Source organism: Molothrus ater, chromosome 6 (assembly GCF_012460135.2).
Source record: "Molothrus ater isolate BHLD 08-10-18 breed brown headed cowbird chromosome 6, BPBGC_Mater_1.1, whole genome shotgun sequence".
In the NCBI taxonomy this organism is placed as follows: Eukaryota; Metazoa; Chordata; class Aves; order Passeriformes; family Icteridae; genus Molothrus; species Molothrus ater.
In genome coordinates this window covers 22,142,385-22,163,819 of record NC_050483.2, presented here as the reverse complement: position 1 = coordinate 22,163,819, position 21,435 = coordinate 22,142,385, and the positions used below count along the sequence as shown (strand labels likewise).

At 45.2% G+C, this 21,435-nt stretch overlaps 2 protein-coding genes across 3 annotated transcripts in view; one reads left to right on the top strand and one right to left on the bottom strand.

Annotated features, from left to right (window-relative positions):
* The window catches only part of ALX4 (ALX homeobox 4), a 37,360-nt gene extending 34,067 nt beyond the window's left edge, over positions 1-3,293 (top strand). The window contains exons 3-4 of the mRNA XM_036384609.1: positions 768-896; positions 2,970-3,293. Coding sequence (XP_036240502.1) covers positions 768-896; positions 2,970-3,293 — 453 coding nt within the window. The remainder of the gene's footprint in view (positions 1-767; positions 897-2,969) is intronic.
* Positions 3,294-13,564: 10,271 nt separating this feature from the next.
* The window catches only part of EXT2 (exostosin glycosyltransferase 2), a 72,846-nt gene continuing 64,975 nt past the window's right edge, over positions 13,565-21,435 (bottom strand). For both annotated transcript variants that reach the window (XM_036384396.2, XM_036384397.2), the window contains exon 14: positions 13,565-16,333. In XM_036384396.2, coding sequence (XP_036240289.1) covers positions 16,195-16,333 — 139 coding nt within the window. In that variant the 3' untranslated portion in view covers positions 13,565-16,194. The remainder of the gene's footprint in view (positions 16,334-21,435) is intronic.

The following is a 21,435-nucleotide window of genomic DNA, read 5'->3' as shown; positions in this document are numbered from 1 at the left end:
TTGATTGATGTGTTTCCCTGACTCACGAGCTTCAAGAGGCTTTGAAGACACTGGGCCAGGCTCTGATCTCTCTGAGGCTGATGCAAATCAGGAGCAATGGTGCTGACAACAGTGCAATAATCCACACTGATGTCAAGCCAGTAAAAATAAGAGTAGAAACAGAGTTTTAGTCTTTGCCTTGAAGGGATCTGAGCAGCACTGTGAAGTAAAGAGTAGCAAACCCTGCAAAGTAAACCAAAGGATGTTACAGAAGGACACCTGTCCTTTCCTGCAGCTAAGGAGGGAAGGGGTGTTCAGCTTTGTATTTTTTGTTGCGGTTAAGAAAAATGAGCTTGCATTGGTGAGAAATGCAAGCTTCAGTCAATGGCATCATCATAGCTGGAATTAGTCCTGGGGAAAGCCCCGTCACTGCTGTTTTCAGCCTGGCAGCAGCAGCACACACAGATGTATTCACACTTCTCTGAGACTGGCTGACAGCAGGAGAGCTGCAGGTAGAGCCTGGGTAACACAAATCTAGAAGATGGACATCCCCTTTTGCATGGAGGGTTCCCTTTCTAGGAGCACAGGCTGGCCCCAGACCCTCAGGAGAGCAGGGAAGGACTATCTCTCCCCTGCTGAGCATGTGTGTGGAGCAGTGCCCTTCTCCATGCCATACAAAACCACCCGCCTGGTGAGGCCCTGCCCTCTGGTGGGCTCTTCAGGGCTGCCGGGCTACCCGCCCCTGCCGGGCTGCCCTTGTTCACAGCCCTGCTGTCGCCTCTCCCCAGGTGTGGTTTCAGAACCGGCGAGCCAAATGGCGCAAGCGGGAGCGGTTCGGTCAGATGCAGCAGGTCCGGACCCACTTCTCCACCGCCTACGAGCTGCCTCTGCTCACCCGTGCTGAGAACTACGCCCAGGTGAGTGCATTCCTTTGCCTGGGCACTGTGCTTGCTGGACACGCTGCCTCTGCTCCCAGTCCTCCCCAAGCCAGGCTTCACTTCTCAGGCACATCTGCCTGCCCTTAGGCAAGGCTGCAGGGACTCCGGGGCTATACTGCCAGGCTGTACTGAAGGGCTTGCAGTTTTTTAGTCAGGTGCTCTGCTTGGCTCCCTCATGCCCTGGCCCAGAGCAGCGATCTTTAAAGCAGGTACCAGGCCCAGCACTGTGTGATATAGAGCAGCACCCTTGAGCACAGGTCACCCTGCTCAGCACATCCTATCACATGTGCTGCTGCCCACTAACTTTCCACTAGTTTGAAACAGATCCAAAAGGCTAATTCATGCCTAAAGAATAGCAGATTCCAGGGAGGCTTCCTTTTACCATGTCTGATTTCAATGCCCCTTGGACATGGTGGCTGGATAAAAGGATTTTCCCCTGGCAAATTCCCACAGCAGTGTCCCAGTGATGGGCTGTGGTACACACAGCACACTTGGTGACATCTGGGGATGCTTCCCAAGGGAGTTGTAGATTTATGCTCCAAAGGAAGAAGGGAGGGAGCAGCCATGCTGGGGTACCTGAGGCTGCTTCTGAGTCCTATTGAAACCGTTCCTGCCCTGACCCTGGAAGCAAGTCATGGGGTTGCCTCCCCTCCATAGCTTCCTGTCTTGGAAAACCTGTCAGCACAATAGCCTCCTAAACACTGGGCCAGCCCAGTTTCACAACGCTCCTGATGATGCCAGGCAGACTGGGGTTTGCTAGCTCCAGGGCTAGGGTGTGCCTCAGAAAGCACTCCTGCCTTCCTCCACTCCTCTTCCCACCACCCAGAATTTGCTCAAGGGCGCAATTCTGCAGGCATGATGCTCTGAACCTGACTGTCCTCACAGATCTGCTGGAAGCCCTCTCTCCCTGACACCCTGTCTGTCAGCTGCCTCCCCAGCCGGTGCTGTACCAATGCTACCCCGCAGCCAAGCCAGGAGTGTTTGATCTCCCTCCCGCTTGGCGTCTCCCATAAACTGAACAAGAAACCTTTTTGAAACAGCTGATATGCCAAAGCAGCTTTTCAAGCAGAGAACACTCTCAGCAGCCTTTTTAGCATGTCCTTCTCTTGCCTTTGCAACTTACACTGCTCTCTCCCTTCATACTGCCCTCCTCTCCCAGCACAAGAGATCAAAAATTTGAAAAGCAATTTGCAGGAGGTAAGAGATCAGAGAGGGCCCAAGGGCAAGCAGTGGAAAGGGGCAGTGGGATGAAGGGCCCTTTGCTCTCTTGCTCCAGCCAGCTGCTCACCTCCTCCCTGCTTTCATCCTGCATGCCCATGTGTCCCATGCTGCAGCACACCTATTTCCACTGCCAAATACTGAGCCCTGCTCTCTTCTGCAATATCATTTTATAAGTGACCCTGCAGGACCCTAGATGGTCTCTTGAGGTGGCCCTGCAGGGCTCTGCTCTGCAGCAGGGTGGGTGATGCTCCCTGGATGGGCCCGCTTGGGGGAGAGGGGCAATGAAGCTGCCTGTGCTGGGAGCTCAGCTCCGACAGGCATGTCTGTGTGGTACAAAATAGCCCTTGCCTAGGCAAAGCTGCCCCGAGCTGGAGAAGGATGGTGGATGAGCAGCCTCACAGCATTGCTTTCTGCCTGATCCCTCCGTAATGAGTTGGACCACAGAAATACCGTGGATGACACAAATTTTCCTGTCCTGAGAAAAGTGCTCATGGGACAAAAAAAGTAAGAGCAGTGTCTGGGAGAGGAATAAATAAACAGATGCTGTGGCAGAGAAGGAGCACAATCCTGCTCCCTGTGAGTAACCCTGCTGCACTCCCTGCCCCTGTCCAGGCTGGCATACAGGTTTTGGAGTGGATTTGCTGGCCGCAGGAGCGCTAAGGGTGCTGCAGCTGGCAGGGCCCAGCAGATGGGACTACATGCCCGTCTCACTGGCTGCCCCTCCACTAGGCTGCCCTGCCAGGCTGGGGCTGGACACAGTCCATTCCCTCAGGCCAGCTGCCCAAAATATCCTGCATGGGGCAGCCCTGATGCTTCTTTTCCCACCCCCAGATCCAGAACCCCTCTTGGATTGGCAACAATGGAGCAGCCTCCCCTGTGCCTGCCTGCGTGGTCCCCTGCGAGACGGTGCCCTCCTGCATGTCCCCCCATGCTCACCCCCACGCGGCCGGCGGCGTCTCCGAGTTCCTTGGGGTCTCCGGGCCCGGCAGCCACGTGGGACAGACTCACATGGGCGGCCTCTTCGGCACAGCCGGGATGAGCCCCAGCCTCAATGGCTACGAGCTGAACAGCGAGCCGGACCGCAAGACCTCCAGCATCGCTGCCCTGAGGATGAAAGCAAAGGAGCACAGCGCCGCGATCTCCTGGGCGACATGACAGGGCTGCAGCCCATGCCCGCCAGACACAGAGAGAGCACGTGGGGACAGCCCAGTAAATCCATCCGCTTGGACTCCAGACAGCAGTTGCCTCCTCGGGGATCTGAATGCAGCACTTTTAGCTACCCTAGGCATATAAAGTACATATGTTAATGTAAGTGGAGTGTTTCCAGCATGAACGTGGCAGCTCCCGGCTTCCTGGGATCAGGCAGGGAGAGAGAGGCTGTGGAGCAGCACCTCTTCCATCAAGATCTGGGATAGGATGCATCCCTTCTCGCTCCCCAACAACCTGGGCATTTTTTCTTCCCGCTGTTTTTTCTGACACCAGACATGCCTTTCCAAAGAGCAAGAGCCCACTGGCCTTTCAGCAGCTTCTCCCATCCCACCACCCACCCACCCACACACTCACACACACACACTCATATATTCTACCCCGGGCAAGGGACTGGATGGGGACTCTGGCACCAGCAAAGAGACTCTCTCATACTGCCAACATCATTTTAGTGGGAGCTATGACTTCCTACAGCCGAGTGGAGAACAGGGCTGGGAAGATAACCAAAGCCAGAAAAAAGGCAACATTAGCCCACCTCCTTCTACCCTGCTCCCACTCCATCTTGTACTCTGAGATGAAGCAGAATTGTAGAGGCCTTTGAAGGGGATGCCTCTCTACCCACCATAGCATGGTGTTATCATGCTGAGAGTCTTTGCCAGCCCTCTGGTGACCCAGATGGAGATACTCCCCAGCAAACAAAAGCTTTCCAGCATGGCTCGATGCCCCTGGGCTTTGCTTTCCCTAGTTGTGCTCTATGTTGAGCCTCACAAGTATGGTGATACAGGAAAAAGATTCCCTCTGTCTTTCACTGGGTCGGGAAGTATTAACTTCAGCTAAGAGACAGCAGCTCTGGCAGGGAAGCACAACTGCTATGTAAATCTGCAAGTTGCTCTAAGAAAGAGCTCAAGCACAAGCCCACCACCACAGTGGCACAAGGCCACCAAATTCCTCATACACCTCATCCTGGGGTCAGACATGTGCAATGACAGGCCCTCCCTCAGCCCTCCACCCCAGTGCCCTGTGGCACACAATGGCTGTGGGCATCTCTGCACCAGGGACAGCAAAGGAACAGGCTGGGAAGGGGCTCAAGGGAGAACAAGGTGATACTGCCCCGTCTCCAGCCACCTCAGATCCTCTTCATTTGCAGAGGAAGTAGAAGAGACCAGAGCTTCTCTGGTTTGTGTGAACCAACATGCCTCTCTGCTTTTCCGTCCCAGTGCTCTTACCTGCACAGAGCTGTTAAGTTAGATCTCCTTTGCAAGGCTAAATGTTTTACAAGTTTTTCAGTGATCATAGTGCATGGAATAATTTTGGAACATCCTTTTACCCCACTGAAATACTGCCAAGGAGAAGCTGAAAGTCAGCTGAGCACTACCAGCCATACAGTGTGGCTTTGCAAGCTGGGCTTGAGCTAGGGTAGCCATCTCCAAGATTTACAAGGGAATTATAGGATACTACTACCAGAAAAACTGGTTTGTCACCCTTCCGTCTTTCCTCTGCTCAGTGTTAGGGGATCTTGTGGTTTAAGGTCCAGGAATATCTAGTGGTCTTGGAAAAAGTTCCAAATAAGCTACAACCAAATGTCCAGCTTCAGGTTAATGAGCCATACAAGTATTTCCATAGTGCCTAGACTGTCAATACACTACCTTAATGATACACTATTGCTAGGTCAAAAGTAATATATTTATTGGAATAAGAAAACACCAGTAGTACTGTTTCTTTTCTCTCCTCAGAAATGCTAAGAGATGCATTCCCTGCTATGCGCAGGGAGCCAGCATGCATTTCACTACATCATCTGCATAACCAGGGCCTCTCCCATCATAAGCAGCCAGGATTTACATGTCAGCCTAAACATTCAGCTGAGACCTCAGGCATGGTGGCTTAGATGCTGAAAGTGATGCTGATCACTGAACCAGGCAGGATCATGCTGACCAGTTGGAGGTGTGTACATCCCCACTGGGTACCCCAGAAGCCACTGAGCTTCCCAGCTATCCAGGACTGGTGACAGGAGGCAATTTGTCCAGATTTGTGCAGGCAGCTGAGCACAGTGTTGAGCTTTTTCCCAGGTACACTGGGGATCTTGATGCTTCCCAGTGTCAGCAGGCAATCAGTGGAGGGCTGCTGCCTGAACAGTCCAGTACCACTGCTAACAAAGCAAATTAGCAACAAGCAGAGCTAAGGAGAGGGCAGTGGGGCAGGCAGGCATATCGGGGACAGGTCTCACTTAGCCTGCAAGCTCTGAAGGCAGCTCCAGTGGAGGGCTGTATCTATTCAAGAGCTTAGCTACATTCCCTACTGAAGTTAAAAGGTAGCTTTTCCTCACAGACTTCCACGGGGCCAGTATTTCATCTGAGCTGTTTAACAGCCCAGAGGATTAAGTGCTGTCTTGTTAGAGAGAGAGAGAGGACAGTCTTCTGGCAGCAGACTTGGCATTTAGAGAAGCTTGGCCCCCACTTTCTCTCACCTTAAAATTCATGTGGAAAGCACATGTTGGACTCAGTCTAATTTAAACACCACTGTGCGTGCCCAGCCCTCAGCCTTCCTGAAAACACCACGAGGCAAGGGGAATGTTGTTCCCTGGACCCCCTTGTGCAGGGCTCCCTTCCCACCTCCAGCTGCAGGCAGCCCCACTGCTTATCAGGCTCTGCCTCACCTCCCTGGGTGCTGCTGCCATTCAGGCACAGTCCCTTGCACCCACACTTCTGGATAATGCTGGAAGGGGTGTCCCTCCCAAACCTTCAAAAGCAGTTGTTCTGGTAGTTTTTAAGCTACATGCATCTGTACTTAAAACACATTTTAAAAATTAATTTAAAAGGGTTTTAAAACTAGCTGTTAAATTAACATGAAAAACTGTATAAATATATATATATACTTATATATATGTATATATATATATATATGTGTGTGTATCTTAACCTAGCCAGCCTACAGCTACTGCATTTCTTAAAGGTCACAGGGTCAGTGCTGTTCTTGCAATCCCACGTTACCATGATGATACCTTTTTTAATTATTATTATTGTTGTTATTTTAATACTTTTCAATTCTATTTATGACTTTCTTCTCTATTTATTTCTTATTTAGTATTTTACTCCTGCCTATACATTGAATCACAATTCCCTGGCTTGCACTTGCCTTCAAAGCTGCAAGCTTTTTCCCCATCCACCACCAAAATGTCTCACAAGCATCAGCCGTCCCAACACCTGCCATGCCCATGGTGGCATCCTCTGTGGGTGCAGCCCACAGAGCCCACCCAGATGCTCCCTCCAGCCTCACGGAGGGAGGAGAAAAACATTTCTCCCAAGCAGTCCTGGCCCTGGCTATGCAGCAGGTATCCTACAAGGTGGCTGCCTTATGCTGCCCATGACTGGGTATCCCAGAGATATCCCAGAGCTTTGAGACCAGGAAGATGCAAATAGCAAGAGCAGCATGGGTTCCTGGCACTGGCTTAAAAGTGGTTGGGTACCACTCGCTGCCAAGCACTCAGAGGCACTTCTTGCCTACAAGCAGTAGTTAGTGCTTTGGTAGCAATTGAAACCAGTGGGGAACTAGGCTTGGGCTTGCTGGACCCTGCAGGGTCCAGACTCTTAGGGCTGCTATGCCTCAACAAGCTCCTGGAGAAGGGCCAGGTCAGCCCCCTGGCACGTCACCTGCTGCCAGCAATGCCACCCACCTGCACTCCCAGCAGGCTCTCCAGCCAGGCTCCAGCTGCCCCCTCCAGAATATGCTACCCAGTTCAGGTCCCACTGCCCCAGCCCCTACCTGGGTAGAGCCTACAGGGAGGAAGACCAAGCAAAATAAAAAGAGAACCACCCTCCCTCTCTCTAAAGCCCGTGGCAGGGTGTGAGCGAGCGTCCATCCCTGCCGGAATGCACATCCCTGCTGGGTGACACGTCCTTGCTGGACCACGCCTGGCCTGAGCCATGGCATGGGCAGGTGTTAGGGAAAGGCCACACGCAGTGACAATGTGTCACACGTGAGGTCTCAGAGCTGCAGCACACATAGCTTCACCTGCCCCATCAGCCCCATCAGCCTGGCCCAGGAGTACCCCATGTGCTGCCCAGCAGGGCTCCCTGCTGGTTTCCTCCTGCACGGGCGGTGTTTTGGGGTGGGAGGCGTGTTCCCCTGATTCCCAGAGTACACTCAGACCGGGCAGCACATTGTAAAACACTCTCCAAACAAACTAAGGCAAAAAGGTAGTTTCTTGGGAAAGGATTGAAAAATAATCAAGCAGAGGCAGAGCCCCGTGTTTATTTTGCTGCTCTGACTGACACAGCAAAAAGCAAACAGACCGAGGGAGAAATTAAACCCAAATGGGAAGGGGGTGGAATCGGATGGAAAGTCATTCAGCCCTTTGCAGCTTCCCGAAGGGAGCTGGGAGGAGGCGAGGGAGCAGCCTTACACCCCCTTAACTCTTTGCTGGTAACATGGTTCTCCACTCCCCCCACATAGCTAGGTAGGTAGGTAGAGCTAGGACTTTTATACTACTGATTTTGAAGGACAGTTTTCAATGTATAATAATATATCGGTTTAGGTGTGCAGTGCTTGAAAGAGAGACTGGGAGAAAGAAAGAAAACAAACCTCAATCAATATTATTGGTTTTTTTGTTGTAAAATATTGTAACCTTGTATAAATGCTACCTTTTTTTTTTCTCTCTTTAGCTTAACGGCCTGGGGTGGAACATATAAAAACAATAAAAAAGTTTTAAAAATGTTCAGGAAAAAAAAGAATAAAAAAAAATCATTTTAAATGTTGCCACATGAGGTTTGTGCCATGCAATGTTATTGCCTATGCAACCATGTATTACCAGTTCATTACAGTGGAATATTAAAAAAGAACAAACAGTCTTGCAGCTTGATTCTTTTTAACTTTTTTTGAAGTAAGTTATTGCACTTGCAGCTTTTTCTTTTTCTTTTCTTTTTCTTTTTTTTTTTTTTTTTTTTTGAGGTGAAGGGCTGGAATTTCCAGTCACCAATTTTTATTTTTCCAGGTTTTGAAAGGAGTGAGAAGGTCCCTGCTTCCCAGCCACCCTGGCCAAGGGGGCACAAACACTGTTGTTGTTTTGGTTTGCAATAAACTCCTTCTCTTCTCTCCTCTCAACTGCAATCTGGCTGGTTTGTTCCTGACTCATGACAGATGAAATGTGATCAGAGGGGCCTCCAAAATCTCACGTTAATTGAAGCTGGCAAAAAATACTAACAGTGCCCTTTTGAACTGCTGACGCAGTCCAGAATGGATTAGCCGGGGGTAGATTAACAACAGGTGGCAGCTCACGGGCTGCCGCCTCTGCCGTACAAAGCGCTGGGCAGGAGCCAGCGGGCGGGCCCGGAGCGCCCCTGCGGCCGCTCCCGCCTCTGCGGGCCCCGCCGGGAGCGCCTCGGCACCCTGGCCACGGGCTACAGAGCAGCATGGTCTCCGTGGCTTACTGCTCCGCCCTTGCTGCTTCAGCAGAGCGAAAGAGCTCCTGCAGCTCTCCCAGCCCTTCTCAAGCAGTCCTTAATGAGGCAGCCGGTAACCACCGCTGACACAGGGAGAAGCTGACTTGGCAGCAAGAGGCCACAGAACTGGGGACCCTCAGCTCCCCATGTTGTGTCACCACCCCTTTTACACAGCACAGTCATGCTCGGGGCACCAAGCACAAGGTCTCTTGAAGCCCTAGGAGAAGACACCTGGCGCTGGCAGCGTTTCCCATATTCCCACAGGCCATCACACTCCCTCCCCTCCCAGCTCCACCTTAGCAGAGGCATCCAAGCCTCACCCACCCTCTTCTCCTCTGTGGGTCTGCAGGGTTTCCCAGAGGTGCCTGCCTGCAGCCAGAAGCTGCTCAGTGGGCTGTGGGGCAGACTGAGCCCTCTGGGTTTCACTTGTCCCTGCACAAAGGGAAGGGTTTGTCTGGGCCCCACAAGTTCACAGGGCACAGATCTTGTCCCACTGCAGAAAAATCTGCGTTCTGTAAGGGCCCTTTCTGTGGCTTGCACTCCATCAATAAACTCAGCTGCAAAACTGTTTCCTTCAGACTGCACAGACCCACCAGCACTGGGCCCAGTAAGAGTCAAGTCCCTGTACCCACATGCTGGGTGGACTGGAAAGGGCCTGTCTTGCCCAGGCAAAGCTGAGAAGGTGCCAGGCAGCTGCCAGCAACCCACCAAGACCCACAGAGCCCCTCTGGCCTTTCCATCAGTTGTCTGGGAGCATCAGCTTGCTTCAGATGGTGCATGGCTGTTTTCTATCTCACAAAGAAATGGATAATGCAGGTGCTGTTTCAAGCTTATCCATTCCTCTCACTTGTAGGAGAAAAATTCCCTCCCTCCCCAAGCACTCAAAGCCAGATTCTCCAGATGTTGGCAGAGTTCAGAGTGTTGAGAGCCTAAAGCCAGTTTCAGTAACATACTGCTTGTATGGGTTTACATCAGAAATTGCTCCTGGCCTAAATGATGCCAAAGAACTAAAAAGTTTCTCTCTAAACTAGATAGTGGCAGAACCCAGATTAGAAATGTGCATTTTCCTCTTGAAGCTGCACCTTCTTAGTGGAGTTACAGGAGTTATTTAAAACACATGGAAAAATTTCTCTCTGGGAGATGTGGCTACAGCTCCTAGGTTAACGCGTTCCTTCTCTGCTGGAGAATATGACTTTGAGGCAGGGCAAAGTTCGGGCAGTTTAAATGAAAAACAATTTTTTATTCCTGTAAACTAAACAGATTTGCCTTTTTTTCTTCCTCTTTTTAAAAGCAGGTTATTAACCTTTAAGCAGATGGATGTTCAATAATCTTCTCATTGGCAAGGAAGGTAACAGCCATGCAAGGTGCATCTACTTATGGCCAGCTGGAGCCCACATGTAAAGGTGTTGCATTTAATCTGAGACAAACAAGTGTTTATTATTTGTGAAAGGATCTTCCACTTTCTCTTGCTTTGCAGTTCGTAACTTCCTCACAGGGCAAAGACAGATGCTCTGAGTTAGCAATCTGCTCCATTTGCTGTAGCCTTACTGAATTCCTGGATCTCATTTTACGGTCCTTTCTCCTTAAAACCTTTTTCCCTCCCTGTTTGTATGAAGTGTGGCAAAGCAGTTATTGTTCCCATCAGTCTGCAACTGAAGGCACCCGGCACTAACTGTGGCCAGCACCCAGCTGAGACCTGCCCCTCACATTCAAAGAGAAGTTTCACAAAAGAAGGACCTGTAAGTTTACAAACAGCCAGCCAAGCAGGTGAGAAACAACGGTTTTCTTGAGCGTGTGGCACAAATACACATGGGAGGGAACACAGCTGGTGGCTTGAAAAGCTCAGGTATCTTTCCAAGGCATTATGGGCTTATTTCCTGGATGAGCACGAGGTATTCACACTGGGCAGCTGGATATCTGTAAGTGGCACTTTGTTCAGTCAGTCCCAAGCTTTTTAGTTTTACAGATTCCCATCACTGCACAGAATGGAGGGGAGGGGCTAAAAGAGATAAGCTTCATCCTTAAAAGAACAGGATGCAACAGAAACCACACCTCAGAATGACACATGGAAAACCTCATGTGGGTCTGCATATCCCAAGTTCTTCATGCCTTCATTGGTCAAATGCTCCAGCTTTGACCTCTGTCCAGCCCCCCTCAACTGAAATTTAGGTTAAAAATCTAATAGATGTGACTTAATAATTATGCTGGTATTTTCTTAGTCACAACATCCCCCCTGCACAGAGTCTGGTACTGAGCACTGACACAAGTTTATAGACCTAATAAAATTATAACCAAGTTGCACTGATCTCTGTCCATGGTCAGAGTTGGTATGCTTGTCTGGAGCAGGAGCACTTCCTGTTTATGCAAGTAAACAGGCATTTAGCATGACTAAAGGAAATTTGAAGGACAATTATGGGATCCTTTTCCAGACAAATGAAGACAGCAAACAGGCAACCTTGCAGGAAGAACCTTTGAGCAGCACTGCTTTCAGCTGGAAAACTCCCTTCGTGCTGCTAGCTCCAAGCCAGTCCACGTAATTGCCTCAATTGTCCCTGTTATCCTTTAATAGGAAACATAACTCACTTTCAAAGCAACCACAAGAAGCTGCAGACAGGGGAATCCTGAAGATCAGCAGAGGTGGGACTGCATTACAGCCATTTCCATCAGGCTGAAATTACACAGAGTGCACCAGGAATGTCTCTAAATGGCTTCAAGCCAGGGCCCACTGAAGCCTGCTGATTCTTAAAGTCAAGGTTAACAGTCCTCTGCCTTGGTAGTGAGGAACCCAAAACTCCAAATAAACAACAATTCAGACAAAAGTGTAGCTGTTCTGCTAAATCCCAGGCTTGGGATACTGGTGTTCAATCCTGTTTTTACCCACACATCTCCAAAGAGAATCCGACTGCCTCTCTCTGTTTCCTTATCTGCAGGTACAAGTAAGAGGCTGATCTTACCCTCAGGAGGACCATAAAGGAGGACCATAAAGATCAATTTCTTGCACTTAGATACAGCAGTGGCAGGCATCATAAAAAGAACTTACACTGTCCTACAGGCACTCCCAACAGCATGAGATACAACTTAAGGACCCGTGACTCAATAGCAAAGCAAACGTGTTGTACCTGAATTTTCTGCTAAGCAAGTGCTACCTCTGTCACGTGCCAAAGTTAGCAAGAGGTTTGAAGTGACCACCTGCTCATGGGATAACCTGCAGATCCCATGGAGCATTGTGTTTGGGATTTTCTGGCAGGTTTTGACAGAAATTATTATTTTCAGCCTAAAAATTGAAATGAAAAGGCAGTATAGGCGAAATTCTTGCCAGGATTTGCTCTGCTCTTCTCAGCTCTTTAGGATCAGACTGAAGTTAGCAACTGGACCAACTGGAATTGGGAAATTGCTCATTTTCTAGCATAGATTTAATCAAACATAAGTTTACTGATTTTTTTTTTGTGATTCAAGTACATGGATGAGACTACCCCTGACAACAAGAACTACACAGTTTACATTTTAGTTTACAAAAGAACATGTTTTGCAGCAGTCATAGTAAAATTTAAGTATGCAAATCTTCAAAGAGAAAAATGAAAAAAATCATACTCACTCTGTCTGATCCCATTTCTTCATCAGCACCATCGATTTAGATTTTCTTCCATATATCATGCTTTGGTTGGAGAGCAGCTTCCATGTAAGAGGGCTGGACAGATTTATGCAGTACCCATTAACCATTCTGAGAACTTTCCTGATCAAAAGATGCTCTACCTGTGAGAAGTACCCAATGTATCAGACATTTGTTATGGAGGGCATTCATATAAAATCTTGGAGGCATATTTATATTAAAATTGCCCTTCTAAATCCATTTTCATGTGTCTCAGTATAGCATCTTTTTAGAACAGCTCAACACTCACCAATCCAGCCTAAAACCAAAATGAGTCAGAAGTACTGAGTGAGCATCACTTAAATCCCACCTCACAATTATTTTGAAATCTGTGTCCAAAGTCCTTGAGTTTAAAAGACCCTTGAATGGATAATTAAGAGGGAAAAACTTGTTGCTACAGCATATTTGAACCACACCAGCAGAAGCATGATGGATGGTAGGAGGCTCCAGAGCAGGAGTTAGAGATGGAAGGACAGAGTCATTCAGAACATTAGGGCCTGAATCTTCACATCCTTTAATAAGACAGTGGAGCTGTGAGGAAGAAAAAACTCTTGCATTATAGGAAGAGTTAGTGATGCTAAAAATGCATCCATAGGACTCCCCATGACTGGCAGAGCAGCCCCTGCAGCACATTCCCCCTTGCTATGCACAAGGAGCAAGGTATGCCATGCACACACTACCCTTTTGCAGCATGATCCACAGGGCTTCTGGAAACAAAAAGCTGCCACCACATTGGATTCCACAATCTCAGTGACTCAGCCACAGATCTCTTCTCAAAGGCACAGTTATTTAACATCTGCTGTATTTCTTTGCAAGAATAAAAAAAACCAAAAAACAAACCTGTTCTATATTTCTCCAAGATAAATGCTATTGTCAAATCTTGGCAGAAAATTAGAGTAACAACTATTCTCCCCAAAAGGTGACTGGGATGCAGACCAAACTTCTATTTTCAAGACAACCATCAAACTGCAGTTACGGAAAAGACAAAATATTGACAGACCTTTCTAAAATGCATTGTGGATATTCAAGTTTAACATAGATTTATCTTGTAAAAGAGCTTGTCACTGAAATTCTCCCTTCTGAATTAATTCATGTTTCCTTGTGCCATTCCAGAAGTGAAATACAATAAACACTCATGTGATTTAATTTTTAATATACAATTATCAAGCTTTTTTGGTCATCATATATACAATGAAAAGTTAAAAATTATCTTAATTTAAAGATTGACAAAACCTCTGCTGTAAATCAGACATACAATTAAATCTTACCTTTACAGAATCTGCACCAAGAACATCACAATAATAAATGCAGAGAGCAAGTAAGAAGGCAATTTTACAATTTTTCTTTATGGTCAATTGCCCAATTTTCTCCATGGCATTAAACAGAGACAAATGGGGTTGTAAATGAGCTAGCCCTATAAAAGCAACTGTAAAAGGCCAAAGGATAAAACATTATTGTTAAGGGTCACTGGACATTTTGTGCAAGGGGAAACTACTCAGATGCTCCTGGATGCAGACACAGGGACATGTTACCTTTTTACTGACTGGAGATTATACCTCAGCTTAGCAGGACTGGTTTGACTGTCTACATCTAAAAATATTCAACCAACTGTTTCAAATCCTCAGTGTCTTTTAAGACTCTGTGCAAAACGAACCTTTTACTGGCTTACTGAGAAAGAATCAAAAAATCACAGAAGCTTCACAACTTTGTAAAGAAGGTGTTATAACTCATTTAAGCTGCTAAGGCCTGCCAAGCTGAGATCAGCTCCAAAAGGACAGCTAAAACTCACTACTGCACTGTTACAGGTACCCTTTTAAAGCAAACTTCTCAAGGGAAATATGCTGGTATCTCCTGACGCTCAAGCACCAGCACATAAATCAAGAGGAAGATTCAAAAAGAAGGTTCATGTTAATAAACCTGAAAGGCTGCAAAGGAGATATAATGAGTAACAAACCTTCCTCTCTCTTGTGATAGCCACTGTGCAGACAGCAGTTGTCACTGCAACAGCTATCCTTTTAGCTCCCATAGCAACTCACAAATGAAACAAAGAGTGCAGCAAAAAACATTTACTAGTAATTAAACACTCCCAGAGAGTCAGATGATACAGTTTACAGGCACATCCCAGGGAGGTTATGAAGTGAAGCATCCCCACAAAGCTATTGATCCAATATGATTTTTATTCACAGCACATCCACTGCACTGGGCAATAAGATAAGACTTAGTGGGGGTGAGACAAATAGGAGCAGATGTTTCCTGTTTCTAGCCTGACTTTCATTTGGTTTCTGTCATTGCTGCGTATCCAGTTTAGGAGAGGGGGTGAACCATGATGTCTAACACTTGTCCTATTGTTTGGGGTTTGGCAAATCTGAGGAATAAGGTTGCTTGCACTGTAACAGAAAAACAGCCCATCAAGTAGGATGTGTCTGTAACCAGCAGCAACAGAGGTTTCAAAAGACAGTGAAATCACACTTATCTAGTAGCAAGCATTTTATCAGTGGAGCTAGAAAAGAGATTGCTTTCTCAGCCCAACTTAGGACCCTCCTTAAGACTGAAGGGCAAGAGTAATAGTCCAAGCAACTTTATTTCTAATTTTGTTGCATTTTGTTTTCTCATTCAGGTTCATTTCAGTATGGAGAAACAATTCAAATGTTCCTAAGAAATGTAAATCTTCTCCAAAAGACTTCCTAAGCTGTATTTTTCAGCCTGGTGGCAATGGGTTCCTTAAATTACAACCAAAGACACAGTAGTTTTTCCAACAATGGTAACCTACAGGAGTTTGTAAGTGTGCGTTAAGAGTGTCTTACACATACACATGTGCCTGTACATTGAAGCTGGAACTGGGAATTTCTGCAAATATAGAAGGTGTTTTACAAATTAGTACACTGCTTGCTAAAGAGGTTTCAGACATGAAAAACTTATTTCCCTATGGATGGCTACAAAGTAAAAGTGTAACCTGATTGCTGGTTTTATAATGCAGATAAAAATATAAGAAGACTAAAGACAAATAATTTTCTTTGTAATACAACTATTTATGATAGAGTCAGAGTCTTTTGCACGAGGGCAGCAGAAAACCTGAGATTTACACAGGAAGTGCAGCAATTGCAGTTCAGTCCTGCAGGTCTCTGCTTTGAAGGAGATTATCATCCCGGCTGCTGTGTCTTCATCTCCATCAAAATAATTTAAGTAATACAAATTGCTTTGTTCTTTAAACTAGGTGAAAACAGACAGATTTTTGTTTGTGATATTGTAAAAAAATAAACATTTGTCTCATATTACAGAAGAAAATATTTGTTACAGTTACTTAAGACAACAGTTAAAGCTCAAAAGACAGAGGCCCACCAGCCACACAGGAAATAAACTCCTCCCAAAAGAGAACAGCTCTACATGGCAGACAGTTGCTTTGAATGGATGGATGCTCACTAACCAGAGAGCCTGCAGCACATTTGATAGAAGAGGTCAGTCATGCCAGTCAGACCACAAAGAGCAAGACTCTGTTTTATTCTTCCAGATGCATAGCCTCCTCTGGACAAAAGTGTGTGTTTGACGTTTTTTGGAGAACCCACAAATAGATTCAACTCTCTGTGAGCAACAGAGAAGCAGTTGTCCAGATTTCAAATACAACTTTGTGTAAAAGGAAGACAAAAACATTAATTCTCATCTCTCTCAGATGCAAACCCACTCGCTAGCAAGTTTTGTCTTCAGGGCTTTATATTCCTCATAGCACCTTTTCAGCTGTTGTTTTCCTCATGGAGGTTTGTCTCACTCTTTACAAGCTGCCGATATTGGGAAAGCTCTTCAGTTTCTCAGGAAAGTCATCTTTGTACAGGACGGGGTCAGCACGATGCTCCACCACTTTGAGAGGCATGGTCCCAAAGACAGAGGCAAACTTATTGATGCATTCAGATCTGGGGAAAAGGAAAGCAGTATAATTAAGAACTCCAACAACTGGGCTGGCTACCAACTCCCACACCAAAATAACTGGTAGAAACCTTCCCTCTTGCACTTGGAAGTATTTCAGCCATGCTGGCTACTAATAAATAAAAAGAGAGCCTCACTGCAGAGAGAACAGAAAAGAAGCTGGTGTTCTTTGATTTATCCATTTAATCACAGAGACGAGCAAGGGGATGCTGGCAGCAGCACATGTGCACATGGAGGTCAAAGCTTCCCTTCTCCCTCCCCCTAGAATTCCAGTCATTCTTAAAGCAATGTACATGCTGTAAACCAGAACAGATTAACTGCCAACATGTCTCTTAAAGGGCCACTGTTGGGTCAATTTCATTTATAACGAAGGTTTTGCAAAAAACAAGGCTTTGTGAAAACAGAGTTCTAAAAACAAAAAGTCTGTCTTTTTTCAGGCTTCTTCAGAAGCTCTGTCTTTTCCCACAAAAAAATAAACATGCCTCAGAGAATAGGCAGAGCTGATTGTACTGTAATTTAAAGGTGAAGCTGAATTAAAACTATAAAATGAAACAAATTAACTAGTTTATTTTCCCTGTCCAAATAAAGATATATTGAGCAATAAGACATCACATTAGCACAAAAAAACTGGACCACTGATGACTCTTTCAGTTTTAATAATCTCAGGTGTCAGTAATGTGGAAAGGAGCAGCCATGTTCTTCAAAAAACAAGCAAGCAGATGTTTAACCATTACATTGCTCCTTTAACTTTTTCACTGAAGGGCGCTATACCTGTGGAAGCAAGGCAGAGAAAACCAGGCTCATCTCACCTCAGCCAATGCTCAGCTAACTTTAGCTGCCTGCTACATAAAACAGCTTTTAAGGAATTCAGATACCAAGAATCATGACAACAGTTCCCTGCACATTAACAGAGAGCTACAAGAAAACAGGTGACATTTCTTTTGCCATTCAAAAGGGAAAACAAACAAAGAAGTGAGCACTTTGACTCAGCTACAGAGACTGAAGTGTTGCAGGCAGTGGCAGAGCAGGTCTCTCGCTCTCCAACCACTGCACCCTCTCCCGACCCCTTTGGAGGGTTAGGGGGTCACTATGGCTCCAGGATAATTTTCCTCATCAGGACCTGGTCAATCACACCAACTGAGTGTGACAGTTCTGTGATGGGGACTGCTCAACACTGCCCCAAACACTCTTTTGAAGTAGACGGGACAGCAAGAGCAGTTTTCAAAATTATTTCCTCAACCACATAGCTGTTTCAAGCTATAATGGTCATCATTCAGACCATATTCTGTCCTGGAAAAAGTGTCAGAAAACTACTTCATATGAAGTGATACTTGAATAAAATATTACTGCAGGTAAATACAGATGCTTCACTTTCTGCTACCTTCCCATCCTCTCATACTTTATCCTACCTCATACCTTTCTATCTTCAGATCCAAATCATTGGGACCACAAACAAAAGAAAAGGAATTCAGAGTGTAAGAGAAAACCATGTACAGTGGGACACAACCTCTACTCCTGCGACAAGTATTATTTGCTCCAGTGTAGCACAGATCTGAAATAGCAAAGGAGCCACCAATGAAGACTTAAGTGAAGATCCAGGTAGATGTTCAATAATCTAAAATAACAAGGTGAACTATCAAGAGAATGAGATTTGGACCACAGGCACTGAAAGGTTCACTGCAGTAGTTCCTGCAGACAGCAGGAACTGCGTGTTTTCTCCAAGAACATTAAGCAATTTCTGTTGCTTCCACAGGATGCCCACTGTAAGATATCTTAAAACACATCTCATTTTTAGATAAATTCAGATTTTCAAATAATCTGTTACTTGTAAGAAATGTGGTTAACTAATCCATGATGTGGATGTGTATTGGGGAAGCCTTATGGCAGGAAACCCACAAACTTCACAGGCAAGGAGGTAGATGCACTGGGAGATGTGCATGTGAGAGGTTTGCACAGCTGCTGGCCTTCACTGGTTTCTGGAATACAAGAATACTTTTAGTCTACTGGTTCAAATCCTGCCTTTGCCAGTAATGACTGAAAGACATTGTAATGTAACAGCTGCTGAGTGGCTGGTGTGAAATGAATTAGTTATCTCAGCCTACTGCCTGGCAGGCAGGTGTCCACATCAGAGGAGCCATTGTCACAACCAGAACTAAGTGGCACCCTCAGAGCAAAAGACAAAACTAAATGGATAGGGCAGACAAAATAGACTTCTTCCCTCCAGAGGTTATACTCCCAAATCAAAAGTGAGGTATTATGACAAAATATCAAGATGGGATCCTTCTACAGCTGAACTTATTTTGGTGGCAAGTCCATTTAAGCCTGCCAGTATAATATCTCTAACCACCAGGAAACCATTTCATTATTAAAGAAATGGCAAAAATTAAAAATGGAAAAACTAGTATGTTCTAAACACTCTGGCTGAAGCAGAAGTTAGCCCTCCACAAATAAATATCAAATTCAAAGATCAGAAACATGCTTTTTAAAAGGAAATAAATGTCATGCACAAGCCAGAAAATGTCTTTGATAGAAAGACACTTTCCAAAAATTTTATCTCTAGCACTGAACTAAATCACTTGAATTCTGAAGTCCTTGCCACTTTTGGACAATATAAACCAGAAGGGATATCTAGAACATGAAACACTGAAAGCTAGGTAGCCAAGAGAATGTAATGTCATCTCAATATGGAAGGAAGGTGTTTCCCTTAGTTGTGTCAATAGTTTTTCAAACTCAAAGTAACAGAGGCATGTTTGCTTCCAAGTATTATTTTTTTTCCTTGCATTGCTGACAACATGCAGTTGTACTCAGCTCAGTAAGACATTAAGATTGTGTGAATTTGGAAATTGAGAGCCCCATTACCCCTGGATGAACTTGGTATTTGTTAAGGTCTCTTAATCAGGTTCCTCACTGCTAAAATCCAACTACATTTTTGGCAGGGTAACCCTTTACCTGCAGCCTTTGGCCAACTGTGACCTGGGCAGTTTGCCTCTTAAGGAAATGGCTTCCTATTTTGACTGTGACAAATACTTGCATGTCCTAAATAAAACGCTGCTGTTACTGTGGCTGCAGAAGCAGCTCAGCCCTTTGCTATATTTACTGTACTGGCAGTTGCCCTCTAGATTGCATTTTAGATATGTCCATTTTTGAGAGCCAGATGTAAAGATGTTAAAGGCAGTAAACTTGTTGCTACTTAAACACCTGTAAATACAGGGATTATGAGATCTTCCTGCAGTTTCTTCTGTGACCTGATGTAAAGGCTAACCTAGGGCAAGAAGGGAATTCTTGGTTCAAAGTTTTCTTCAGTTAATGTATTTTAATGATGGAGTTTGATAACCCTGGGGACTAAAGTCTTCTATTTATCTAAAATAAATTAGACAGCAGGAAGAATAGCAAAGTTGGCTTTCCCATGATTCAGTGTATTGCTAAAATAATACCATTTCTTAATAAGAGACAGAGTTCAACTATACCATCTTCCTTTGTCTCCTCTGAATGAGTCAAAAGGCCCAACAAAACCAGTTAGTTACATATCTTTCCTGGACAGATCTCCACAACTGAATTCTCAAACCTTTTCCATTTACAAAAGCCAACAGGCAGTTGCTGGGCATCCCTCTGCTATTTCTGAACCAGAAACCTAACACTAAATGTTGTGCATGTACTTGGCAACCCTGATAAATTGTTTGTTTCACAAACAGTAGGTTGATCCCTGGATATCCGGGCAAATAATTAGCTCAGACTACCTGTTTGTTATCTCTGAATGCTAGAAAGCAAGGAGTCAGGCACTAGGGGAAGCTGCAAGTAAAGCTGAAAATGGCTCTTTGCCTGACACCTCAGGTATTGTTCTTGATACCCAACACTGTAAAGTTATCAGTACAAAGTTATTCTTTTATAATGACAAGGATTCCCTGATGCATGCACTTTTTTTCATTCAGCTTCTCTCCTGACCCTGAAGATAGTTAGTGGATAGATTGGATGGATAGATTGGATGGACGGACAGATAGACAGATAGGTAGATAGATATGAGAGCCTTACTCACTGTTAAGTTAGGAAAATTTGCTCTAGGAGTTGTTACCATTTATTATGCACTTTCAATGAATATCTAGCATAAAACATTCAAAAAAATAAACCCTTTCAGATTCTCAAATAGCTCCCTTATATTTAGGTAACACAGGGCAAGAAGGCATTAGGTGTAGCAAGCAGTTTCAGTTCGACATTAAGGATTTTCAAAATCAAGCCTGAATATACCTAAACTGTATATCTCTCCAGATTCTTCTGCACTCAGACTCTATCTCAGCATGTACTTCTTTGGCTGGGCAAATGAAAGTATGTGGATTTGCAGTCCATCTAACACTTCCCACAACCCAGTATTCCCCACTTTGCAAAATCAGAGACAAGCAAAACAACAGTTTAAACATGTTCTCAATAAACTGTCAATGACACTTTACTCTGAGGATACAAGAACTGCCATAGACATGAAAACATGACCTTTACCCAGCATCATAATGCACTTCAAGGCAAAGAGCAATTTTTTCATCTTCTGTTTTTATAGCATTTACCTTAGTGAGAAACTAGTTCATAACTAAAATTCCCATGTGTTGTTGTAGCACTACTGCTATGACCACAGGAAAGCTTAACTGGCTTGGTAGCCCATCCTGTAAGCCAGGTCAGAATTGTTAGATATGGGGGAACCTTTTGTGCTTCCCTTTTAGCTAACATTTAATATCTACAAAATTTCCCACCCCTTTCTCAAGTATTTTCCTGCAGAGTAATTTTTACCATCTTAATGGGGTATGTTTTACTTCTGAGTTGCATACTCCTTTTTTTAATTCAGTCTTTTTAAAACCCATACAACACTTAAAATTTTCTGATTTCTGCAGAGAAGGACAGAAAAAAGTTCACTGTTAAAATGATAAGTGTCTTACTAATGACTAGTAAGATAACCATGTTATACCTCTCCATGCAAATCTGAAATGGCCCGCTTTATATTTTAAATGCAGGTCAGATTTTTTTTTGTCACCTCTTTGAATCAAAAATGTTGGAAGAGACCTTTAAGATCATCAAGTCCAACTGTCTGTTTCTTCTGATGACTACT